Source organism: Lithobates pipiens, unplaced genomic scaffold (genome assembly GCF_037356315.1).
Source record: "Lithobates pipiens isolate NorthernLeopardFrog02 unplaced genomic scaffold, aLitPip1_a1.2 Scaffold_18, whole genome shotgun sequence".
Lineage (NCBI taxonomy): Eukaryota > Metazoa > Chordata > Amphibia > Anura > Ranidae > Lithobates > Lithobates pipiens.
Window position 1 is genome coordinate 201,400,029 of NW_027507758.1, and position 27,446 is coordinate 201,427,474.

Below are 27,446 nucleotides of genomic sequence, written 5' to 3' on the forward strand. Positions count from 1 at the left end.
TAAATGAATTTACTGGTCACGGTCACTGATGAATGAATTTACTGGTCACTGATGAATGAATTTACTGGTCACGGTCATTGATGAATGAATTTACTGGTCACTGTCACTGATAAATGAATTTACTGGTCACTGATGAATGAATTTACTGGTCACTGTCACTGATAAATGAATTTACTGGTCACTGATGAATGAATTTACTGGTCACGGTCAAATGATTTTACTGGTCACGGTCACTAATGAATGAATTTACTGGTTACGGTCTAATTAATTTACCGGCCTGGGTACTGTGCCACGTGAGTATGGTAATCTGTTTTTCAATGGAATTTGCTATTTTTTTTTGTGTGGGGGGGGCTGTTTGTAGGGGGGCCCCATACAACATTTTGCTATGGGGCCCTGTGATTTCTAGTTACGCCCCTGGATACAGTCAATCCACTCGATGGTAATATTTTTTCCAGATTGGATGAGCAAGATCACTGCATGGATCAGTTTGCCTTGGCGTTACAAACGCTCCTGTATCACACAGCTCACCTGGAATCCCCCACTGTGGCTGCTCCGGTACAACTTGAGTCGCAGGCCGTCCCTGCTGCTGCACCAGTCTCAGTGCAGGCACCCGCCTCGAGTATTACCTCTATAATGGTTATGTCTGGTTCTGCTCCGCTTCCCCAGCGATTTGGGGGCGATCCAGTTCAATGCAGAGGGTTTCTCAATCAAATTGAGATATACTTCGAAGTGCTGCCCCAGGCATTTCCCACAGACAGAAAGTAGGTTTTGTGATATCTTTGCTTTCTGAGAGAGCCTTGGCCTGGGCTAACCCTCTATGGGAGGCGCAAAAACCTGTTGTCTTGAGTTACCCTCAGTTTGTGGCCTCCTTTAAAAGGGTTTTTGACGTTCCTGCAAGCTCCACTTCTGCTGCCAAGTGCCTCATGTCCATCAGAGTACAAGAACTGTTCCCGACTACGCTATTGAATTCCGAACTCTGGCAGCAGAATATGCTTGGAACAAATAGGCCCTTGTGGCTGCTTTTCCTCATGGTCTCTCGGATTCCATCAAGGATGAGATAGCAGCCCGAGATATACCCACTGAGCTGGAGAGCTTGATCTCATTTGCCATCCTCATTGACTCCAGACTCAGAGAGACTTTCTCTTAAGGAGTGCTTGCGGAAGCCTCCTGTACGTTTGCCTCCGAGCTTTGTAGTCCCGCCCATGCCTCCCTCACCTCCCATGCCTCCTGGTACCGAGTTGGTCAGTGAAGATGAACCCATGCACCTGGGCTTCACGCGTCTCTCTGCGGATGAGAGAGCCTTTAGGAGGAGGGAGAGATTGTGCCTTTATTGTGGCCAGGCAGGTCACTTTTGGAAGTCTTGTCCCACCCATCCAGGGAACGCCCGAACCTTGCGGTCCTGTCATGGACAGACCTTAGGTGGCGTTGTTTCGTCCCCAGTTATCCAGAAGGATAAGCCCCTGGTTTTTGTCACCCTTTCTTGGGCTGAGTCGTCCATCGAGATACAGGCTCTAATCGACTCTGGGGCTGCAGGCCTGTTCATTGATGCTGTATTTGTTTCACAGCACTCGATTCTGCTGCAGCTGCGTGACACTTGCCATTGAGGCTCTTGACGGGAGACCTTTACAGCCTGCCCATGTGACTCATGAGACGGTTCCGTTGTCCATGGCCGTAGGGGCTCTTCACCATGAGAAAATCCAATTCAAAGTTATTATCTCACCCAGACTTCCGCTGGTTATTGGTTATCCTTGGTTACAGAGGCACAACCCCTCTTTTGATTGGCTCCGTGCTGAGGTTCTCTCCTGGTCACCACAATTCAGTGAGACATGCTTCCTGAAGGTATCCAAGGTTCTGTGCACCGCTTCACTCCCCTCCCTGCCGGAGGCGTACCGTGATTTTGGTGATGTCTTTGATAAGTGTGATTTGATTGTTCTTCTGTCTCAGTCTGTTTCATGGTTTCTGACACTTGTTTACTCCTGATCAAGTTGTCTGCATTGATGAGTCCCTGATTATGTTTTCTGGTCGCTTGTCATTCAAACAATATCTTCCCAGCAAGCGTGCCAGATATGGGTTTAAGATCTGTGATAGGGCAACAGGCTATACATATAGTTTTATGGTTTACAAGGGAAGAGATAGTTATGTAGAGCCGGAGAACTGCCCAGACTACATAGGGAGCACTGGTAAGATTGTGTGGGACTTGGTGTTACCCTTATACGGAAAGGGGTACCACTTGTATGTGGACAATTATTACACAAACGTGCTGCTTTTAAGTCACTTGTTTGATCATAATATTGGCACATTTGGCACCATGCGATCCAATCGCCGGACAGATGCTCTCTCAGATCAATGGAGGTTTCAGAAGGCCTATGCCTTTCCTCCGTAACCAGTGATTCTTCAATTTCTCCGCAGGCTCAGAATAGAGATGGTGGAGATCATTGCAGTGATTCCTTTCTGGCCCAACAGGCCTTGGTTCCCTCTGTTATCACTCCTCAGCTATCAAGACCCAGTTCCCCTGCCCCTCAGGCTGGATTTACTGTCCCAAGGCACAACGTTACACCCATGTCCATCATGCCTACACCTCAGGGTGTGGTTCTGGAGAGGGGAAGGCTCGAAGTTCTAGGTTGTCCTGAAGAAGCTATTTCAACCCTTCTCAGTGCCAGGAGGAAGAGTACAAATGGGGTATATGAGCGCATATGGTCCAGATTCATGGTTCATATGTCTTCCAGATCGAATCCTTGTAATTCTCCAGCAGTACAAGACATACTGAGTTTTCTTTAGTCAGGACTTGACCTGTCTCTAGCAGTCAGTTCACTAATGCCACGTACACACGATCAGAATTCTCGTCCGAAAAAGCTCTGATGGTTTTCCTGACGGAATTTCCGATGGAATTTGGCTCAAGCTGTCTTGCCTACATACGGTCACATCAAATTTCGATCATTTATAACGCGTTGACGTACAACACGTACGACGTGACTAGAAAAAGGAAGTTCAATAGCCAGTAGCCAATAGCTTCTGTCTTGTAGTTGAATCTGAGCATGTGTGATTTTTGGCGTGTCGGAATTGCATACACACAATCGGAATTACCGATAGAACGTTTTTTCGTCGGGAAAATTGAGAACATGCTATCAATTTTTGGCTGGCGGAAATTCGGACAGCTAAATTACGATGTAGCATACACACGGTCACATTTTCCAATGAAAAGCTCTCATCAAACCCTAAAGGGACTTCAGTCTTCCATGAAAACCAATAGATTGTGCTTTCTACTTTTAAAACACCAGACAATCATGATGTTCATCCTCTTGATGTAGGGCACACTGTAAAACAATATCTGGAGGTTACGACTCCTTTCAGACAAACAGTTTCTCTTCGTCCTCCTCCGTGGTAAAAACAAGGCAATGCAAGCTTCGTTCCGATCCATTTCTTCCTGAATTGTACAGACCATTCAGAGGACATACAGGGCAAAGGGCTTGGCTCCTCCTGAGGAAGTGATGGCTCATTCGACCTGGAGTATCTCGACTTCTTGGGCAGATTCTAGGCATGTCGTGCCTGAAATCATTTGTAGAGCGGCCTCTTGGTCTTCTATCAACACATTTGTCTCTCAGTACTGTGCTGAACCAGCCGCTCTGTCATCCATTAATTTTGGTTTACAGGTATTGTTGTTTGACAATGTTAAATACATTTTGGATTTCTTTGCTCGACATTTTGCCCACCCGGGTGTGTTTGGTGAGTTATTCCCCACACGTATGCTGCCATGGAGCCTGTCAGGAAAATGGAAAATATATATCAAATACTTACCGTAATTTTCCTTTCCTGATAGGCTCCATGGCAGAAGGAGTCCCCTCTGAAATGCTGGAGTAGGCTAGTTACGGAACATGGAAAGCAGACTAGAGCAAAGCTTTATAGGAGAGGGGTCCAATTGGGTAGTTATGGAGATGGGGCTAACCCACACTTATGCTGCCATCCAGCCTATTGGGGAAGAAAAATGACGGTAAGTATTTGATATAAATTTTCCTTTTTTTCATCTAAACAAAAAGTGTCAGAAAGGGCTTTGTCTTCAAGTGGTTAGAAGAGTGGGTGATGTGTGACATAAGCTTCTAATGTTGTGCATAAAATACCAGGACAGGTCAAACCACCCCCCCCCCCCCATGACCCCTTTTTGGAGAGTAGACACCCCAAGCTATTTGCTGATAGGCATGTTGAGTCCATGGAATATTTTATATTTTGCCACATGTTTCGGCAATATTGCAAACGTTTTTTTTGCACAAAGTTGTAACTAAATGATATATTTCTCAAACATGCCATGGGTATATGTGGAATTACACCCCAAAATACTTTCTGCTGCTTCTCCTGAGTATGGGGATACCACACGTGTGAGACTATTTGGGAGCCTAGCTACAAACAGGACCCCAACATCCAATCACTTCAGGCTTTCTAAAGGCGTAACATTGTGATTTTACTCCTCACTACCTATCACAGTTACGTAGGCCCTGAAATGTCCATATAGCACAACCCCCCCCCCCCCCCCCCCCACCCAAATGACCCCATTTTGGAAAGTAGACAACCCAAGGTATTTGCTAAGAGGCATGGAGAGTATTTTGCAGCTCTCGCTTGTTTTTTAAAATGTAGAAAGAAAAGAAAAAAAATATTTTTTCAATTTTCAGAACTTTGTGACAAAAATTGAGGTCTGCAAAATACTCGCCATGCCTCTCAGCAAATAGCTTGGGATGTCTACTTTCCGAAATGGGGTCATTTGGGGGGGTTGTGCTATCTGCGCATTTCATGGCCTCTGAAACTGTTATAGGTAGTGAGGAGTGAAATCAAAAATCTATGTCCTTAGAAAGCCTGAAGGCGGTGATTGGTTTTCAGGTCCTGTACGAGGTGAGTTTCCAATGCCCATGGCATGTTTGAGCAATATATCATTTAGTGATAACTTTGTGTAATTTTTCAATCAAATGGAAAAAATATAATTTTTTTCCCCAAATTTTCCATTATATTGCAAAAAATAAAAATCGCAGAGGCAATCAAATAACATCAAAAGAAAGCTCTATTTGTGGGAAAAAGGACGCAAAATTTGTTTGGGTACAGCATTGCATGACCACGCAATTACTAGTTAAAGCAGTGCAGTGCCAAATTGTAAAAAGTGCTCTTGTCATTGAGCAGCTAAATCTTCCAGGGCTGAAGTGGTTAAACCAAAGGATGTACAGGTACTTCTGCTTCTTCTAGTAAGAGCACTAGTCAGCTGCTTTGTTACAAAGCCTGGACATAAGGTGGTTAAGGTTGCAGCTGTGGTGCTCAAAAGCATAATCTGGGCACACTTAACACCAGTACAACCTAATTGGATATAAATGTTTTTCAAACCATCCATTGTGTTTTTAAAACATTTACTGTGGGATACCCTAAAATATTTACTGACCTTTTTAAATTATGTTTTTAAAAAAAATTTGAATTGGTTACATGCTCTTTTCTGGCAACTTGTGTTTTAAATCTTAGTTCTGTGACCTCCTTTTTCAATAAACTAACTGCACATTGCTTCTCTTACAGGCCAGTCAACTGTCTCCAGTGTTTGACACTCCTCAACATATCAGACAATAACCTTACTGATGAAAAACAGCTTTATGCACTGTCAGAATTGCCAAGGTATGACATTATTTTTTTTCAGTTTTTATTTTGCGGTTCAATCCCTTATAATGAAAGAAGATTGTCTAGGCCAGGGGTGGCCAACCAGACAAAGACCAAGAGCCACATTTTTTACCAAGTTACCGCAAAGAGCCACATCATACGCATGGGCACACATGAACATCACCCCATCCCTTCCTCATACACACATACTTTTGCTCAGCTGGATTTATTGTAAATGTCACAAACTGTTTTAACACTACAAAGACCACAGGCCAGTCATTTTCAACAATGAACACTGTGTGCACCCTCACACAGACAAACTCTGTTTAACAAAATCCATAAACAATAATAGAACAATTTACAATACATACATGAAAAACTGCCCACATGCGCATTTGACGAAAATACTGTAGTGACCCTGCAGTAATGTTGAGTGTTACAATGTTTATGTAAGAGTTCTGTGATTTCCCATGGTCTGTGACTGCGTCTGCCTGGATGTGAGAGCAAGGGGGCAGGGAAGTGAGAGTGAGGGGTGAGTGGAGGTGTGTGTGAGAGTGGATGGCGAACGACTGGAAACAGGGCTTGACTGGGACAAAAATTCGGCCCTGGACTTTATCCAGACTGGCCCACTTTTATTTTGCGAACAAAAAACAGTATATAAACTAGACATGGTACAGGAGATGGTCAGAGACTGCAGACATACTACATGAGATGACCAGAGACTGCAGACATGGTACAGGAGACGGTCAGAGACTGCAGACATGGTACAGGAGATGGTCAGAGACTGCAGACATGGTACATGAGACGGTCAGAGACTGCAGACATGGTACATGAGACGGTCAGAGACTGCAGACATGGTACAGGAGACGGTCAGAGACTGCAGACATGCTACAGGAGACGGTCAGAGACTGCAGACATGGTACAGGAGATGGTCAGAGACTGCAGACATGGTACATGAGACGGTCAGAGACTGCAGACATGGTACATGAGACGGTCAGAGACTGCAGACATGGTACAGGAGACGGTCAGAGACTGCAGACATGGTACAGGAGACGGTCAGAGACTGCAGACATGGTACAGGAGATGGTCAGAGACTGCAGACATGGTACATGAGACGGTCAGAGACTGCAGACATGGTACATGAGACGGTCAGAGACTGCAGACATGGTACATGAGATGGTCAGAGACTGCAGACATGGTACATGAGATGGTCAGAGACTGCAGACATGGTACATGAGATGGTCAGAGACTGCAGACATGGTACATGAGATGGTCAGAGACTGCAGACATGGTACATGAGATGGTCAGAGACTGCAGACATGGTACATGAGATGGTCAGAGACTGCAGACATGGTACATGAGATGGTCAGAGACTGCAGACATGGTACATGAGATGGTCAGAGATGTCTGAATCCAGTGTAAAAGTGTAATGTGTCACAGGGTTGCTCCACTGTATTTAAAACAGTTCTGCAAGATCAAGTCAGTAATCTTCCTTTGAAAGTACATCCATGTGACAGAAGACAGCAGCTCATCTAATTTCCAAAATACAAATTGTCTTACAAACAGTGAACTGGTCAGGATAGCAATAAACAGTTAATGGGTCTTCTAGCCTGAACTAGCAGTAAATTCTTCCAAAAAACATCACAGAAAGCATGCAGCACACACAGAGCTCTGGATAAATAAGTGAAAAGAAGCTGAAATGGTTAACAGCCAGCCGTGTGTCACACTATCAACAGACAGAGAATGTGCTGAGCAGATCTTATCAGTGTGCAGGTAAAACAGCTATTAAAAAAAAAAAAAGTACTGAGCAAGACAGAGGGAGAAGGGAGGACAGATCAGTAACCTGCACACTGCCCGAAGCCATTGATTTCTGGAAGACACTGCAGCCAGTGTACATGTGACATTGCTTGATCGTGGGACATCCCTAATCCCACGATCTTGTTCCCATTCAGCTAGCGCTCTGTGTGCTTGTAGGACTGGTTTTGCTGTAGTTGTGGTCATACCTTCTTGTATCTCATCGGCTTCAGATACAGCGTGTTTCTCCTTCCTCTGCCCCCCTTCAGCCTCACTCCAGCACCTATGTATTCAAATGTGGCGGGCTGGGGAGGGTTACACTACCTGCTGATTGGCTGTTGATGTGTGGGAGGAGCGGAGCAGGTCCTCGCTTATACTCTCATAAGCAGAGGAGTGCAGAGACTCGGGCTGCCTGTCACTGTAAACCAGCCCACTGAGCGCAAGAGCCGCATGGAACCGGGGAAAGAGCCGCATGTGGCTCAGGAGCATGCGCACACTCTAGTATGGATGCACCATTGTGCATGCCCATTCCAATCCTTGCCCATCTTGGTTTGTGGCTCTGCACATGCGCATTTGCATTTGCATAACCGGGATTGGCAGCTGCTGCATAGGAACGAGCGCTTGCTGTACCAGTTCTCTGACAATATTAATGCATCTCGGTTAGCACTGGCTGGCATCAAATATGGAGAACTTGATTGTGTGTGCTGACGTCACCACATAGGCCATCCCCTACACATTTCATCATAAGCTGGCATCATCAGTGCTGCTAAATTTAAAAGTGCAAAAGAAAATAAGCTGTATCCAGAATCCTTTGTCTGACATTTCACTTTAGTGGTAGTTTTTGAAACCCTGATTAGACAGATGCGATTTTTTTTTTTTTTTTTTTTTAACTAATATTTGTCTTCTTGCAGATTGAAACAACTGATAATTACAAACAACAGAATTTCATCAGTTGAATTTCCTGTCACACAGTTTGGTCAGTTATTTTATTTATTTATTTTATATATTTTTTCTAAACTATGTATTAATGTTGCTAATGTATTTATTTTGCTTTCATTTAGGATGCAGTACTGAATTATTTTCCTCCCTAACTAGTTTGTCAGTTGATGGCAATAATGTATCCCTGGTAAGATACAAAATTTATTTATTGGTATCAATTAGTAAAATGTTTGTTTGGGATACCTGGGTAGTGTTACTAGTTATTTTAATCATTGAGAATGGGCCTAAAGAGATATCCACAAAACTAAATAGAAACATGAGACCACATATGTGGCAGGTAAAAAAAAGGAGGTTACTTATCAAACAAATGATTTAAACACTTCGCACCCGCGCTATAGCCAAATGACGGCTACAGCCTGGACCTTAATTGCCTGCCGGTGCGCTCTGTGATCGCTGAGTCAATGAGACCCGGCTGATCACGACCCCTTACCAAGTGATCAGCTGTCAGCCAATGACAGCTAATCACATGATGTAAACAAAAGATCGTTAATCTGCTTTTTTTCTGCTCGCGCTGACAGCATGAGCAGAAACAAAAACTGATCACCGTCTTGTGTCAGAGGGACAGCGGTCACAGAGGGAGAGACATCACCCAAGTATCTGTGCCCACCAGTGCTACCTGCCAGTGCCCACCAGTACCACCTCCCAGTGCATAGCAATGTTGCCAATCAGTCCCCACCTGTGCCACCTATCAGTGCCTTTCAATGCCACCTATCAATGCCCTCCAGTGCCACCCATCAATGCCCACCAGTGCCACCTCATCAGTGGCCATAAGTGCAGCTTCATCAGCGCACATCATTGAAGGAGAAAAATTACCTTTTTGCTAACGTTTATAACAAACTATAAACAGTTTTGTTCGTATTGTCAGTTTTTTTTAGCAAACAATAAAAAACCCAGCAGTGATTAACCACTTCAATACCAGGCACTTTTCCCCTTCCTGCCCAGGACAAATTTTAGCTTTCAGCGCCGTCGCACTTTGAATGACAATTGCGCAACAATGTACCTAAACTAAATTTTTATCTTTCTTTTGGTGGTATATGATCACCTGCGGTTTTCAATTTTTGCACTATAAATGAAAAAAGAGCAACAATTTTGAAAAAAAAAAACTGATGGGCACTGACGGTACTGATAGGCGGAGGCACTGATGAAGAGCTACTGACAGCCTTTACTGAGTGGCACTGATTGGCACTTTGGGGCAATAACAGTCATTACTGATGAGGCCCTGATTGCCACTTTTTTGGACATTTTTGTGGGCTCTGATCTGCACTTTTATGGGCACTGACGAGCTTTCTAGAGGGGGACAGGCTGGCAAGTGATGGGCATTGATTGACAGCTGATAGGCACCTTCTGATGGGGGCTGTGCTGATAATCAAAGTGTTGATAATCAGCACAGACCCCCCCCCCCTCTGACAGGGGGGGGGGGGAGATTGGCTCTCCCTGTCAGCGTGAACCAAGAAAAGCTATTTACCGGCACTTCCTGGGTCACACGATAATCAGCTGTGATTGGTCACAGCTGATCACGTGGTATGAAGCCTCTGTCAGTGTCTTCATACCATTATTGGAGTTGCAGTGTGTCAGACTGACACACAGCACCTCCAATCGCTACGCTGCACGCCGGCTCTGTTATACTGATCACATCATATGGGGTCCAATCAGGATAACCAAACCACTTTGCCGCCATTTTTTGCTATATGGCGTGCAGCAAGTGGTTAAATACCACCAAAAGGAAGCTCTATTTGTTTGAAAAAAATTATAAAAATATAATTTGTGTACAATGTTGTATTCACTCTTTGAATGACAGCGCTGAAAGCAAGTGGCAAGTGGCTAAGCATACCCGCTTTATATGAATATTGTGACATAAAAAAAAATCTTACCTGTAAATGCCTTTGTGTCTGGTGTGTAAGATGCCCCTTCTTCAGGCTGAGGACTCTGCTACTTACTTCAGACTACAGGCTTTGATCCTTTGAATGTGCTAAGCAAATAAGAACAAGAAATATTGTGTGCATTATTAAGAAAAAAGCAATGCATGTGCTGTCTAGTTGCACAGTACTGATGAGTTGCACAATATGTTTTACAAGACCATCTTGTGAACAATTCAACTTCATTATACTGACGTTAAAATACCAGAGTTAAAAACAAAATGTGTTTTATAAAAGCTATTAATTGTTCATTAGTCAACATGGAGTCGGAAGGAATTCAGAGCTGACTTGGTTATACTACTATCTACGGGTGAATTGAATAGTTGGCTAGTCAGTGTGGTATAACACCTTCCAACTCTCATCCAGCTTCAGTTTCTCCTACATTTGCTTTTGCACAAAACTGAAATTGGATGGGCGTAGGAGGGGTTATGGCTGGCTGACTAACAGATTTTTTGTTTAAAAATGTCCAATTCTTCTGTAGGCAGCAGAACAACCCAGCTGTTTCCAAATTCATTCTAAAACTTTGTCCCTAATGAACTTCAAGGAAAGGATTTTCTTAGTCACACAGGACACAAGAAAAAAAAGCAGAAGTATAGGATTTAAAATGAAATAAGCGGTGGTGGATGTCGCTGACGATGGAAGGCTGAAGATGTGCATTGCTGAGCTCTGTGCCTCCTTACGCTGGCAGGCTGACTACACACACCCAGGATCCATGTCAGCTCCAAGCTCTCACCCAGCTTAACCTGTTGAGCTGCTGCAGTGCACTATATAGCACTACCTGCTCCGCACAGCCCTGTCACACTCCGGCACAGCTATAGACAAGATGTCACTTGGCCTTTCCCCTCCACCCGAGCGGCTGCCTCTGCCTGTGTGGGCACTGCAAATGTACTCCCAACTCCTCAGCTAGACCCTCCGGCTTCCACAACCAGGTCAGCACTGCTCCCTGTCACGCACGCAGGTGATAGCCATGCAGCACGCCCTTCCTCAGCTTCAGAGGAATCCTTTGGATCTGAAGCCACAGCCCTCCTCTCTGTTTTCCAGGCAGACTTTGAGTCCTGGGCCTTTAAAATTGAATCATCTTTCAACGTTGAACTGGCTATCACCCAAGGAGACCATGCAGCCCATATAATGGTGCTTGCCTCTGTGTCCACGGCACATCTGCAACATTTGCAGCAGCATCAGCTCCATATAGAGGACAGTGACAACAGGAACCGCATAAACAACATAAGTCTGCAAGGCATCCCAGAGGCAACTTCAGGTACTGTTCTAATACCCACTTTCATATCTCCTCAATCAGGTCCCAGGCAGGGAGGCTACATCCCCTATTAAACTGGACAGAGTGCATAGAGTATAGGAGCTAGCTGGGGGCCGAGGTGGCTGCCCTTGAGATGTTCTCTGCCCGGTTCATTACCACACTCTGAAGGAAGAGATAATGCATAAGGCCTGGGGCATGAGCCCAGTGGACTTAGATGGATCCTCAATCCACCTGTATCCTGGCCTCTTCCGCAATACATTATACTTGAGGTAAGTGATATCCTGCTCGTCAGTCCTGCCTACTTAAGCCGTCCAGTCCAGGAGCTCTGCCTTCGCCTTGGTCACATCACAGAAACTCCTGCGAGCCTGTTCAAGACTTGCTTTGCTGACATCCCTTCTGGATCCAGATCCTGATTGCTGTTCCACTACATTGATCCCTGACTTCTGGCTTGGCTGACTATCCATTCCAGTTACTGAACTTTGGCTATGTTTTGGCTACGTTTGTTCTTTTTACTTTTATTATTAAACAAGTAACTGTACTTCAGTCTCAGTCTTATTTTATGGTTTCTGACACTGCCGGGACGTTGCCCTCGTATGACCAGAAAGTATGGTAACCCACAGAGTTGGTTTCCAGAGTCCATTAAGGCCTTTGAGAGTCTCAAGACTGCCTTTGATGCTGATCCTGCGTTACCTTTTATCCTTGAGGTTGATGGTTTTGAGACTGGTGTTGGCGCCCTTCTGTCCCAACGTCCTACCTCTGAGAGCGCTTTGCATCCTTGGGGCTGCTTTTCCAAGAAATTGTCACCTGCGGAGTGCAATTACGAGATTGGTGACAGAGAGCTGTTGTTGGCAATCATTTTAGCCCTGAAAGAATGGAGACATCTCCTTGAAGATACCACTGTGACGGTTCTCATTCTTACTGACCGTAAGAATCTCACATTCTTGTCTGAGGCTAAACGCCTCTCTCCCGGAAGGGCGAGATGGGCTCTTTTCCTGCCAAGTTTCAATTACAGTGTCTCATTATGATTTCTTGTCACAACAATTTTCCTCCATTTCGAAGTCGGTGTCGGTTCCTGTGATTCCTCCTGATCGTATTCTGGCTACGGTTCGCACCAGTCTCACTTCTCCTATGTGTGACAACATTGTTGCTGCTCAGGTCCATGCTCCTCCTAAGAAACCTTGTGAATGCTGCTTTGCCCCAGAGAATCTCCGTACTGCCGTGCTCCAAACTTACTGTTCTCCCAAGGCTGCTGGTCACCCTGGGAGGAATCGACTCTTTTAGGCCATTTCCCAACAATTCTGGTGGCCTAGCCTACGTGCTGATGTAACTGCCTTCATAGCTGCCTGTTCCATGTGTGCTCAGAGCAAGACTCCACAACACCTTCCAGTGGGCCTCCTACAACCCATACCCAATGGAGAGAGGCCCTGGACCCACCTGTCTATGAATTTCATTGTGGAGTTGCCCAACTCCCAAAGCAGCACAATTATCCTTATGGTGGTTGACCGGTTCTTAAAGATGTGTCATTGTATTACACTTAAAAAGCTGCCCACTTCTAAGAAACTGGCTTCCATTTTTTGCTCAAGTGATCTTTCGCTTACATGGGCTAGCAAAGGTGATTGTCTCGGACAGGGGTAGTCAGTTTGTGTCCCGCTTCTGACGAGCCTTTTGTGCACAGTTGGGAATTTAGCTTGCTTTCTTCTCTGCATATCACCCGCAGTCTAATGGGGCTGCAGAACAAGCCAATCAGTCCTTTTGAGCAATTTCTATGTTGCTATATTTCTGACCATCATAACAACTGGTCAGACCTATTACCGTGGGCATAGTTATCTCACAACAGTGCCTTGAATTCTGCTTCCCAATTGTCCCCGTTTATGGAAAATTATTGTTTCCATCCTTCCATGTTGCCTGACTCATTTGTTCCACAGAATATTCCTGCGTTAGGGGAGCATCTCTGTGGTCTTCGTTCCACTTGGGCACAAGTCCAGGAGGCTTTGCGACATGCTAATTCTAGGTACAGACTCCATGCTGACCGCAGACACCTGCCTGCGCCTTCCTACCAGGTTGGGGACAGGGTCTGGCTGTCATCTCTCAAACTCTGACTTTGTGTTCCCTCACTGAACTTTGCATCTCAGTTTATTGGGCCTTTCCATATTCATTGCAGGATTTCCCCAGTGGTTTACACATTAGACCTTCCTTCTAATATGCGTATTTTCCTTATTAAAACCTTTGGTCTGCAACCGCTTTACCACCCCGGTGCCATGTCCTCACCCTGTAAGGGTTGAGAACCATGAGTAGTATGAAGAACAGTCCATTATTGACTCCCGTAGGTTCCATGGGCGCATACAGTACTTGGTGCATTGGAAAGGGTACGTTCTGGAGGAACACTCTTGGGTCTCATCCACAGACGTACATGCCCCTATCCTCCTCCATGATTTCCATAGACGTTTTCCTCTCAAGCCTGGTGGTCCTCCGAGCGGGAGGGGTCATTGAGGAGGGGGTACTGCCAGGGTTGGGCTCAGCCCTTCCTTCTCTGAGCTGGATGCTCGGCTGTTGGCTAATTGCCAGCTCATATTTCTCCACAGTTACTCAGCTGTTGATGATATCATACTCATAAGTCCTGCCTACTTAAGCTGACCAGTCCAGAGGAGCTCTGCCTTCGCCTTAGTCACATCACAGAAACTATCTCCTGCAATCCTTTTCAAGACTTGCTTTGCTGACATCCCTTCTGAATCCAGATCCTGCTTGCTGTTCCACTACATTGATCCCTGACATCTGGCTTGGCTGACTATCCATTCCAGTTACTGAACTTGGGCTATGTTTTGGCTACGTTTGTTCTTTTTACTTTTATTATTAAACAAGTAACTGTACTTCGGTCTCAGTCTTATTTTATGGTTTCTGACACTGCCGGGACGTTGCCCTCTTCCACAACACCACAGACGTCCAAGATCTAGATCTGTGTCTTTTGATCCTAGACCATGTCAGTCTATGTCACTGGAAGATTGATCCAGCTCTGTCCTAGTAAGTCCTGAGCTGTGGGTCACATCTGTTAACTTGGATTCCTACCAGCTTTTCCTTGGGAACATCTTTCCGCCTTTTATTTCCTCCTACGCCTACATGCCAACCATACCATTTACATAGTTAGTAAGGTTGAATAAAGACACCAGTCCATCCAGTTCAACCTGAGTGTCTACAATTGTCCCTATCCCTGTACATTGCACACTCACATCAGTCCCTACCCTCAGGAAGCTCACGATCCAAGGTCCCCATTCATATACTAGGGTCAATTTTGGACAGAAGCCAATTAACCTACCTGTATGTCTTTGGAGTGTGGGAGGAAACCGGAGTGCCCAGAGGAAACCCACGCAGGCACAGGGAGAACATGCAAACTCCAGGCAGGTAGTGTCGTGGTTGAGATTCGAACTAGCGACACTTCTTACTGCTAGGTGAGAGTGCTAACCACTACACCGCTGTGCCGCCACAAACACTCAAAGCACATATCTCCATTATTCCAAATCTGGATAGAGACCGAACCTTATGCTTGAAATGGTCTTTATCCTTGATAGGTGTTGACTTGAAGTTTTTGCTAAGGGGTGCTCGTGAGCAGGGAGTAAGATGGCTGCCCGGTAATCCAGCGCCTCACCTGCCAAGCTTTCTACTTTCATTTCAGCCATCCTCTGCTCCCTTATCCTCCCCCTGCGGGAAAAGAACCAGCGCAACACGCGGCTCCAGGACCAAGCCATGCGACCCAGAAGATGAGGCCTCCTCACATACAGACTCGCCGGAACCCCTGGTCTCAAGCTTAGATTTCCTGTCACTAGAGGTGCACATCTTCACTGGACTTACGCTTCGATTACGATTATCATGTCAATGATTCTATTAGATTCCATGATGCATCACAATTACTGCACATGCACATAAAGGAGAACTCCATTTTTTTATTTTATCTGTTCTTAAAAAACAAAAAGACAACACTCCCTGCATGTAGCAACGACTAAACAAAGCAGACAACAACTTAGAGGAGCTCCAGGATCCCCCCCCCCCCAGTGTACTATAGGAGCGAGTCATAGACTGCAGACATGATACAAGAGATGGTCAGAGACTAGAGACATGATACAAGAGATGGTCAGAGACTGCAAACTTGATACAAGAGATGGTCAGACACTGAAAACTTGATACAAGAGATGGTCAGAGACTGCAGACATGATACAAGAGATGGTCAGAGACTGCAGACATGATACAAGAGATGGTCAGAGACTGCAGACATGAACAAGAGATGGTCAGAGACTGCAGACATGATACAAGAGATGGTCAGAGACTGCAGACATGATACAAGAGATGGTCAGAGACTGCAGACATGATACAAGAGATGGTCAGAGACTGCAGACCTACTACAGGAGATGGTCAGAAACTGCAAACATGATAAAAGAGATAGTCAGAGACTTCCGACATGATACAATAGATGGTCAGAGACTGCATCCTTCATTTGAGTCGTCATGTTGACTGCTTCAGCTTGAAAAGCTCCCACCCTACTGGTTGGTTTAGGCTTGGTACTGGAGTTACGGGTAGCAGAAGAGTTTCTCCTTCTGATCATACCGGTCACAAAACAGAGCTCCGCCAATTCAGGTATTTCAAAATACCACATCTGCAGGGAAATGGACCAAAAGCAGCAGGGTAGACCAGAGCTCACTCAATGTGCTTCTGCTTTAGTGGCCATCTTGAACATGCCACTGTATATGTATATATTCATTTGAACTCTGTCCCAGTAGATATATAGGGTTTGTACCTGGTAGGGAGGGCAGAGATAACAGTATAAAAACAATGTTATTGTTGTGAAAGGGGAAAAATAGGGGATCCCCAGCGCTACTCCCCTCAATTGATGCCAAAAAAGCATTTGACAGGGTAGTCTGAGGATTCATGATGGACACGCTACAACACCTAGGAATGGGACCTAAAATGATGCAATTTTTTTTTTTATAAAATCGGCCAACGGCAATGGTTAAAATCAATGGGATGAAATGTATAATGGAATGAGATAGGGGTGTCCCAGTTTGATCTGGGTCTACCCACATTGGTATCAGTTTTTTTAGTCTCATTGCCAGGATTTGTGCGTATACAGTGGTGTGAAAAAGTGTTTGCCCCCTTCCTCATTTCCTGTTCCTTTACATGTTTGTCACACTTAAGTGTTTCGGAACATCAAACCAATTTAAACAATAGTCAAGGACAACACAAGTAAACACAAAATGCAATTTGTAAATGAAGGTGTTTATTATTAAAGGTGAAAAAAAATCCAAACCATCATGGCCCTGTGTGAAAAAGTGATTGCCCCCTAAACCTAATAACTGGTTGGGCCACCCTTAGCAGCAACAACTGCAGCCAAGCATTTGCGATAACGTGCAATGAGGCTTTTACAGCGTCCTGGAGGAAATTTGGCCCAATCATCTTTGCAGAATTGTCCTAATTCAGTTACATTAGAGGGTTTTCGAGCATGAACGGCCTTTTTAAGGTCATACCACAACATCTCAATAGGATTCAGGTCAGGACTTTGGCTAGGCCACTCCAAAGTCTTCATTTTGTTTTTCTTCAGCCATTCGGTGGTGGACTTGCTGGTGTGTTTAGGATCATTGTCCTGCTGCAGAACCCAAGTTCGTTTCAGCTTGAGTACACGAACAGATGGTCGGACATTCTCCTTCAGGATCTCTTGGTAGACAGCAGAATTCATAGTTCCTTTTATCACGGCAAGTCTTCCAGGTCCTGAAGCAGCAAAACAGCCCCAGACCATCACACTACCACCACCATATTTTACTGTTGGTATAATGTTCTTTTTATGAAATGCAGTGTTCCTTCTACGCCAGATATACTTGGACACACACCTTCCAAAGAGTTCCACTTTTGTCTCATCGGTCCACAGAATGTTGTCCCAAAAGTCTTGGGGATCATCAAGATGTGTTGTGGAGAAATTGAGACGAGCTTTGATGTTCTTTTTGCTCAGCAGTGGTTTTCTCCTTGGAACTCTGCCATGCAGGCCATTTTTGCCCAGTCTTTTCCTGATGGTGGAGGCATGAACGCTGACCTTAACTGAGGCAAGTGAGGCCTGCAGTTCCTTGGACGTTGTTGTGTGGTCTTTTGTGACCTCTTGGATGAGTCGTCGCTGCGCTCTTGGGGTAATTTGGGGCGGCCGGCCACTCCTGGGAAGGTTCACCACTGTTCCATGTCTTCGCCATTTGTGGATAATGGCTCTCACTGTGGTTCGCTGGATTCCCAAAGCTTTGGAAATGGCTTTATAACCCTTTCCAGACTGATAGATCTCAATTACTTTCTTTCTCAATTGTTCCTGAATTTCTTTGGGTCTCGGCATGATGTGTAGCTTTTAAGGATCTTCTGGTGGACCTTACTGTGTCAAGCAGCTCCTATTTAAGTGATGCCTTGATTGTGAACAGGTGTGGCAATAATCAGGCCTGGGTGTGGCTAGAGAAATTGAACTCAGGTGTGGACAACCACAGTTATAGTATGTTTTAACAAGGGGGGCAATCACTTTTTCACACAGGGCCATGATGGTTTGGATTTTTTTTCACCTTTAATAATAAACACCTTCATTTACAAATTGCATTTTGTGTTTACTTGTGTTGTCCTTGACTATTGTTTAAATTGGTTTGATGTTCCGAAACACTTAAGTGTGACAAACATGCAAAGGAACAGGAAATGAGGAAGGGGGCAAACACTTTTTCACACCACTGTATCTTTATGTCAGCATTCAATAAGGTGATGGGCCTATAACTAGAGCAAATGATTTTATCTTTTCCCTCTTTAGGTATTATTGTAATATGGGCTAGTAATGACTCTTGTCTTGTTTCTTCTTCTTCTTCTTCTAGTTTATTCATGTAGTCACATAACTTGGGATCAGTTGATTTTGAATTTTTTTGTAGTATTTAATTGAAAACCCATCTGGTCCTGGGCATTTCCCTGTAGGGGTTTCTTTTAATGCCATTTCCAACTCTGTCAGATGTTCTTGGATTTTTGGCATCTTGGCCTTCTTTAAGTAATCTTGTGTATTTATTTTTCTTATCTCTTTTCCTTCTTGTGTCTCTTGGTTCTTTATTGCATAGAGTGCACTGTAATATGATTGGATGACCAATGCGATGTCTTGTTGTCTTTACCATTTCTTCTCTCTCATTTTTTATCTTTTCAATATAATTTAAGGGTTTTTTTTCTTAAAATTTTTGCGAAGATGTTTCCCTGGCTTATTACCCCATTTGTATCTCTCCTGTGATACTCTATTGAACTCCCTCCTAGTTTCCTGCTCCATTGGTTCTTTTTGTTGGTCTCTTTTTATGATTAGGATCCAATGGGTTTCCACTTCCACTTGCTTTTTATGTCTTTGTTCCAAATCATATATTTCTTTTACAATTTTAATCATGGTGTTTTCTCTCTCCTTTTTTTTGTAGCTCTTTTCAAAAGTCTCTCTTCCCTGTGGGCATTCTTCTTAGCCAGCCCAACAATGACAAAATGCTGGCTGTTTCTTGACCAAATAGGTTTTACATTGTTCTTTAGTATGTCTCACAATTCTGGTTAATCCACTTCCTGTTTACCCCCTATGAAGCAGACCATATTTTCATGTTCCTGCTATGAGTCTATTCATGAAGCTATAACTTTGTAATTAATTATAATACAGAATTGATACATATGATTTTTTTTTTGGGGGGGGGTGGGGAGAAAAAAAATTCTCAGAGGATCTTAGGAGGATCTTAGGATCAAAAGAAAGCCACGTCCCCCACGTGGCTTTCTTTTGATCCTAAGATCCTCTGAATTAAGCATTGAAAAGGTGTACAAATTTTGATCAGTAATATTTTGAACACAAGTACCATTAACCACTTCAGCCCCGGACCAATTAACAGCCTAAGGACCAGAGGTCTTTTTACAATTTCGCACTGCACTGCTTTAACTGGTAATTGCGCGGTCATGCAATGTTGTACCCAAACTAAATTTGCGTCCTTTTCTTCCCACAAATAGAGATTTATTTTGGTGGTATTTGATTGCCTCTGCGATTTTTATTTTTTGCGATATAAATGGAAAAAGACCGAAAATTTTGAGAAAAAAATATATTTTCTACTTTTTGTTATAAGAGAAATCGAATAAACTCAATTTTAGTCATACATTTAGGGCAAAATGTATTCAGCCACATGTCTTTAGTAAAAAAAATATCAATAATCGTATATTTTTTGGTTTGCGCAAAAGTTATAGCGTCTACAAACTAGAGTACATTTTCTGGAATTTACACAGCTTTTAATTTATGACTGCCTATCTCATTTCTTGAGGTGCTAAAATGGCAGGGCAGTACAAACCCCCCCCCCCCCCCCCCAAATGACCCCATTTTGGAAAGTAGACACCCCAAGGAAATTTCTGAGAGGCATGTTGAGCCCATTGAATATTTTTTTTTTGTCCCAAGTGATTGAATTATGACACAAAAAAAAAAAAAAAAAGTTTACAAAAAGTTGTCACTAAATGATATATTGCTCACACATGCCATAGTTATATGTGGAATTGCACCCCAAAATATATTCTGCTGCTTCTCCTGAGTCCGGGGATACCACATATGTGGGACTTTTTGGGAGTCTAGCCGCATACGGCACCCCGAAAACCAATCACTGCCTTCAGGATTTCTAAGGGTGCAAATGTTTGATTTCACTCTTCACTACCTATCACAGTTTCGAAGGCCATAAAATGCCAAAATAACACAAAACCCCCCCAAATGACCCCATTTTGGAAAATAGACACCCCAAGCTATTTACTGAGAGGCATGTTGAGTCCATGAAATATTTTATATTTTGCCACAAGTTGCAGGAATATTACAATTTTTTTTTTTTGCACAAAGTTGTCACTAAATTATATATTGCTCACACATGCTATGGGCATAAGTCAAATTACACCCCAAAATAAATTCTGCTGCTTCTCCCGAGTACGGGGATACCACATGTGGGGGACTTTTTGGGAGCCTAGCCACGTACTGGACCCTGAAAACCAAGCACTGCCTTCCGGATTTAAATATAAAACGCTACCAAAAAAAACTGCTGGCGATCGCAGGGATCAGGCCTGACTCTGCGATCGCTGTAGTTATGTGTTTAGTGTTTTGTAAGTGACAGTGATCGATTGATACTGCACTTGGGTGGGCTGGGCGGAGGGGCAAAACGCAGGTGCTAGCAGGTATCTGGGCTGATCCCGCTAACAATGCGTTTTTTTGGAACCCTAAACTGCTGGGGACGCTAGTATAGATCTGATCAGATCAGATATTGATCTGTTCAGATTCTCTACCACTGCGGGAGGTGTATGCTTTGCGCGTGGGTGTTAGCGGTACTGGCACTAACCTAGCGCTGCCTGGGGCGACGCAGACCCTGACCCTAAAACCTAATTGATATCACCCGCCGGGTGATCAGGGGGTTAAACCTTTATTGGGTAATAAATGGTGGGTGCCCTGATGCTATAAAAAGCAAACTAACTAACCAGAGTCACCCGTAACACTTATACGGTGATCACTGGTGAAAGGGTTAACTAGGGGCAATCAGGGGGTTCAAATTTTTATTAGGTAGTATATGGGGGTCCCTGGCGCTATATAAAAACCTGACGGGGAAACTAAATAACGAACTGGCTAACCAGCGTCACCAGTGACACTTATACGGTGATCGCTGGTGAAAGGGTTAACTATGGGTAATCAGGGGGTTGGTAATCAGGGGGTTAAAACCATTATTGGGTAGTATATGGGGGTACCTAGCACTATAAAAACCTGGCGGTGAACCTAAAAAAATAACTAGCTACCTAGCGACACTAATGCAGCGATCAGAAAAATGATCGCATAGTGACACTGGCAAAAGGGGGTGAAAGGGTTAACTAGGGGCAGTCAGGGGGTTAAAACCGTTATTGGGTAGTATATCAGGGTACCTAGCGCTATAAAAACCTGGCGGTGAACCTAAAAAAATAACTAGCGACACTAGCGACACTAATGCAGCGATCAGAAAAATGATCGCTTAGTGACACTGGCAAAAGGGGGTGAAAGGGTTAACTCTAAGGGCAATCAGGGGGTTAAATCTTTATTGGGGGTGGTAGGGGGCTACCCTGGACCTAACACTAACTGCCCTGACAATTTTTACTTTTACAACTGACACTGAATGCAGTGATCAGTAAATAAATGATCACTGCAATCAGTGACACTGTGACTGGGGGGGGGCGGGGGGACATCGGGGGGCGATCGGGGGGGGGGGTTTGTGTGTCTGTGTGTTAGTTAGTGTCAGTGTAGTGTTTGGTGCAGACTTACTGTGTCCTCTCCTCGTAGTCCGGTCAATAAGACCGCCCCGAGGAGAATGACATCACTTCCTTCCTGCCTGTGTATACAATACACAGTGGGAGGAAGCTTCTCATTTGCCAGGAGCGATCGAGAGGGGATGGCCAGAAACCAACGGCCATCCCCTCATCCCGGTTAGCTCCTGAAGCGAACCGGACCGCCGCATCCAGCGGGAGGGGGTCCTATCGGACCCCCCACCCGCTGGAAGGCAAGCACGTACATGTACGTGCTTGTGCCTGTACATGCCATTGTGATGACGTACAATGGCATGCGGCGGTCGTTAAGTGGTTAATGCGGGGAAAAAACGTGGCCACACGGGGCTTCGCCCACCTAACCACGTCACTCATTCACAGTGCTCTGCGAACGGAAAACAACAAGGTCCGGAAGCCTTTCTGGCTGTCGGCTTGTAGTTTTCAACGAACTGCCACGGTGCTGTAAGGTTCGAGCAAGCCTATACACTGACAGTTCTGTACGAGACCTGCGTGGCATCAGCGATCTGCTGATCACTGGTGCAATGCATTACAGATTCCTGCAACAAAAAATAATAAATGCACATTTTTTTACCTGCAAAAAAATGTGCATTTATTATTTTTTCTGAAAAAGTGACCTTATCTTTTAAAGTTATTTACAAAATCTATAACTTTTTTGATTTTTTTTTCATATATTTTATTTTTCTCATAATGCATCAGTAACTTAAAGTTCTTACTAATTTAAAATAAAAGAGAGATACCCTAAACCGTGGCTCAAAATATCAAGTCCTGAGGCCTCAAGGGTTACTCGCCACCAGTTTGCCCAGCCCGCCCTGCCCCTAATTCCGCCCCTAAACACGCCCTCATAAATCCTCATGAAATTACACTTAAATGTTTAATGCAGAATTAAATTATAAAAATAAATATTAACAAGAACAACTTTATCTGTGCCCACTATGCAGCCTTGTGTCCACCAATGCAGCCGTGTGTCCACCTGTGAAGCCTTGTGCCCACCAGTGCAGCCGTGTGCCCACCAATGCAGCCGTGTGCCCACCCAAGCAGCCGTGTGCCCACCATTCGGCTTTTGTCCACTATGCAGCCTACCTGCGCAGGGGAGGAGAGGAACAGGAGAGCTGCCCAGGTAATCGAATGAACACAGCGCAGGGAACACAGTGATAATAGCTTTCATTTCAATTGGCACGTTCCAGCCGCTCAACGTCATATACAACCCCACCCCCTGGCCAGGGAATTTGACAGTTTACCAGTCACGAGGATTGGATGGGGGATCTGTCTATCAAAGTCCCAGGACCAGGAGGAGGAGCTGTATCTAACAACGAGCGGTGGGGAACACGGCAATTGAAATGAAAACTGTTATCCCTGTGTTCCCTGCGCTCTGATCACCTGGGCGGCTCTCTCTCTCTTCCGCTCCGCGATCACTGGGAGAAGGACTCCCATTCCACCAGGCTGCTGGTGGTGCTCGCCCTCGGCTCCAAGGCAGCCATAGCTCGCCAGCCTCAAAATCCACTCGCAAAATGCAAGCAGGCGAGTGGATTTTTTGAGGGCTGTCCTAAACCACATTTTTTTTTTTTACAGTAAACCCTTAAAGATAACGTATATATGTGCTTTATAATATTTTTTTTCTAACAAATAATTTAAAATAGAAACATGGAACAGGAGATTAAACTGTTAAATAGTGCTTTTACATGGTGATCTACTGAAATTTATGGGTTAGGTAGTAAAATAAGGGCATCTCCTTTTTAATTAAGTGTTAACTAACTGCACACAATACACATTACACATTCTTCTGTGTTAGCTGTAGCTCTCTTTCTCACTCACAGATCGCTTGTCTGTCAGGGAACTTAGGAGACAAGACAGCTAATTGGTACTTTCTCTTTCGTTCATTGATGGACACAGCTCCTTTAAATCTTGACCGTAGGGTTATCACACCACCTTCAGGAGGGACTAGGCAGAACATGTAATACAGGTAAAAACAGCAGAACTGCATAGCTCTGCCCATGTGGAGTTGTTTTACAAATTGAAAGTCATTTTGTTACACTGGGAACGTGAAATGCAGTGTATATAAAAGTATTATACTTGAAATAAAAGTACAACTTATTCAGTAAATAAACTAAACTTGCTTTTTAAAATTGTATTTTTTACTATAAATGGAATAACAAGTATATGTTAAGAACATTTGAACTATATATGAGAACAGGTAAGCACCCCCTTTCCCTCAAAAGCTTCCTGCCAATATGCATTTTCAGTTATTGACAATGTTGATCCAAAAGCATATATTTGCTCTTTCTTGATCAATGTTCTCCCTTTTTTCAGGTGCCATTTTATCTATAAATTAAGAGATTGTATATTTTTGGGTTTGTAACACTTCCTTACTTGAAGATGCTACTGGTGAAAAAACACTTTATGATCCAGAAGCAATAGAAAGAGTGTTTCTGAAATGAGAACTCTGAACGGAAAAGCTACTTGCACTTTAAGGCTTCATGTACATGGGACATTTCTACAACCTCTCCTGAACTATTTAACTTGACACATAGTAACCCACGTTTAAAACGTCCATTTTGCCGCGTTTGCATTTAAAAGCGTTTTTTTTTTTTAAGAAATTTGTATTTTTTTTTTAAATAGCCAAAAATGAAAAATGCCTGTAAACGAAATGTGGCTAAATGCGAGTTACTGTGTTTACACCCGTTTACAAGCTGTTACAGGCATTTGATGTTTCAAATGCCTCTGAACATCCGTCCTAAATGCAATTTTTTGTGTTCCAAAAAATGCTTATAAACTCAACTGCCTAGAAACGACTATAAACGACCATGTGTACATGTACTGATAAGATAACAAAAAAAATAAGAAAAAACTCCCTACTGCTCCTAAACGTCCATTTACCAGCAACAGTGTACATAAGGCCTTATTCTGGTCCTCCTCATTTCATTCCATTAAGTATTTTTGAATGCCTGTTATGGCCCCTCTGGCATGCCAGGATGTGTTTTGTCATCCTTGTAGCATTTGGAAAATAATATTTCTTCTCACAATATTTACAAATTGCAGCTTTGTCCAATTGCAAATTGCAGTATGGAAATGTTTCCAAATTCTAGATGTTGGTCTTACCATTTTACTGAGAGGAAAAGAAAAAGTTATTTACTGACCAGACTATAGGGAAACACTATGCTGTGATGGTGGAGAACATTAATAGCCATCATTTAAATGTTAAAAAAGATAAATTAATTTGTCGGACAAATGACCTGTCAATTAAGATCTGATGGGACTACAGTGTTTCTTGAATTGTATTCCAGGATTTTCTTGTATTCAACAAGAGAATTTGCAATAATTTAAGACTTTACATAAAGTTTTAGAAATCTTTCATTAAGGTCTTCATGTTCTATAGTTTGATTCCATGTCATAGATATATTTATCATTGTAAAAGAACATACCGTATATACTCGAGTATAGGCCGACCCGAATATAAGCCGAGGCCCCCAATTTACCCCCAAAAAAACTGGCAAACTTATTGACTCGTGTATAAGCCGAGGGTGAGACATGCCTGTCCATCCCTGTGTGTGTGTCCGTCCATCCCTGTGTGTCCGTCCATCCCTGTGTGTCCGTCCATCCCTGTGTGTCCGTCCATCCATCCCTGTGTGTGTGTGTGTCCATCCATCCATCCATCCCTGTGTGTGTGTGTCTCCATCCATCCATCCATCCATCCCTGTGTGTGTGTGTCTCCATCCATCCATCCCTGTGTGTGTGTGTCTCCATCCATCCATCCATCCGTGTGTGTGTGTCTCCATCCGTGTGTGTGTGTGTGTGTGTGTGTGTGTGTGTGTGTGTGTGTGTGTGTGTGTGTGTGTGTGTGTGTGTGTGTCCAGCCTACCTGTGTCCCGAGCCTTTGTCCCGAGCCTCCGTCCCGTGTCGTGCCTTGCCTTCGTCCCGTCCCGTCCCGTCCCGTGCCGTGCCTTGCCTTGCCTCCGTCCCGTGCCCTCTTCGTCGGCGGCCATTGTAAAATTCAAAAGCCGCGCCTCCTCCTTCGCCTGTGATAGGCGGAACACTGAATTTCCCAGCAGCCTGTGTTCCGCCTATCACGGACGTCGTATCATCCTCGTCCGTAGTACGAGGATGAGACGATGCCCGTGATAGGCGGAACACAGGCTGCTGGGAAATTCAGTGTTCCGCCTATCACAGGCGAAGGCGGAGCCGGAGGCGCGGCTTTTGAATCATAGAATGGCCGCTGTCTGTCTGCTCGACACGCTGATCGAGCGGGCAGACAGCGATGACTCGAGTATAAGCCGAGGGGGGCACTTTCAGCCTCAAAAAAGAGGCTGAAAATCTCGGCTTATACTCGAGTATATACGGTATTCAAGACTTTTTTTTCAATTTTTCCAGAAATAAAAACAAAAAAAAACACTTTTTTTCCCCAATTATTCAGTTTTTTTTTTCAGGCCTTCTCATTTCTAGTCCACACACAGTATGTGTCCTGGGGTGATGGGAGTATTCATGAAGTGTAATCATTAGCTAGTTTGAAGAAGTTTAGTTTTGAGAGCTTTTGCAAACATTTTATAAGTTTCTATGGTGTCTTGTCTCATAAAGAAGGGAATTATATAGCAGAGGTGCAGTGTGTAAAAAATCCTGGATTATGGAGTGAGAAAGGGTGAACAGCAAAGATTGTTGTTTCCAAATTGAGACGTATATAAAAATTAGACTGGATAGGTGGTATCATGTTGTATTGTCAAAATATTTTCATATGTATATTAGTGCTTCAAACTGTACCTGTATTGGGTGGTTTTGATGAGGTGGGGCTTACTCTGATCACAGGTGTTGCTGGACGCAGTATTGAGGGACATATGTATAGTGGACGGAATTTCAAAAGTCATCTTCAGTTTTTTTTTTTAAATATGCAACTTTAAGTAAACTAATACCTGATAATCCTACTATAAAGGTTCCGGTACCTCTGCCTAGCAGCACTAGGGTCACTGGTTCGAATCTCAACCACGACACTACCTGCCTGAATTTTGCATGGCTTTCCTCAGGGTACTCTGGTTTCCTCCCACACTCCATAGACATGCTCATAGATTAATTGCATCCTGTCTAAATATGCCCTTGTATGTATGAATGTGAGTTGGGGACCTTACATTGTTAGCATCTTGAGGGCAGGGACTCATGTGAATTTACAATATATATGTAAAGCTCTGTGAAAATTGACAACGATATAGAAGTACCTCTAATAAATATTGTACATGAGTGGCACACCATTGTCATCATCAGGAAACCCTCCCTGAGAAATGCAGTGTGTGCCTTTTTTAACATAGATGGTAATTGTTTGATATAAAGTGCTTTAGCAAATGAGTTAGGATTTACATCTACTTTCTACTTCAATATCTAAAATACAAGTACAGTATAAGAAAGAGAATATGAAGGAAAATCAGAAAAAGATTTTCATTATTTTATTTCATAATTTTTCTTCTTTAAAGTGGTTCTAAAGTCATTCTATGCATTCAGATATAACACCTTGAGTGTGCAGCAGCTCCCCTCACCCCCCCAATACTTACCTGAGCCCCATC

At 43.9% G+C, this 27,446-nt stretch overlaps 1 protein-coding gene across 11 annotated transcripts in view; it reads left to right on the forward strand.

The window, feature by feature from the left end:
• Positions 1–27,446, forward strand: part of TBCE (tubulin folding cofactor E) — a 969,060-nt gene that overhangs the window by 626,826 nt on the left and 314,788 nt on the right. For all 11 annotated transcript variants that reach the window (XM_077486518.1, XM_077486519.1, XM_077486516.1 and 8 more), the window contains 3 exons: positions 5,542–5,637; positions 8,325–8,389; positions 8,475–8,539. In XM_077486518.1, the coding sequence (XP_077342644.1) occupies positions 5,542–5,637; positions 8,325–8,389; positions 8,475–8,539 (226 nt within the window). The remainder of the gene's footprint in view (positions 1–5,541; positions 5,638–8,324; positions 8,390–8,474; positions 8,540–27,446) is intronic.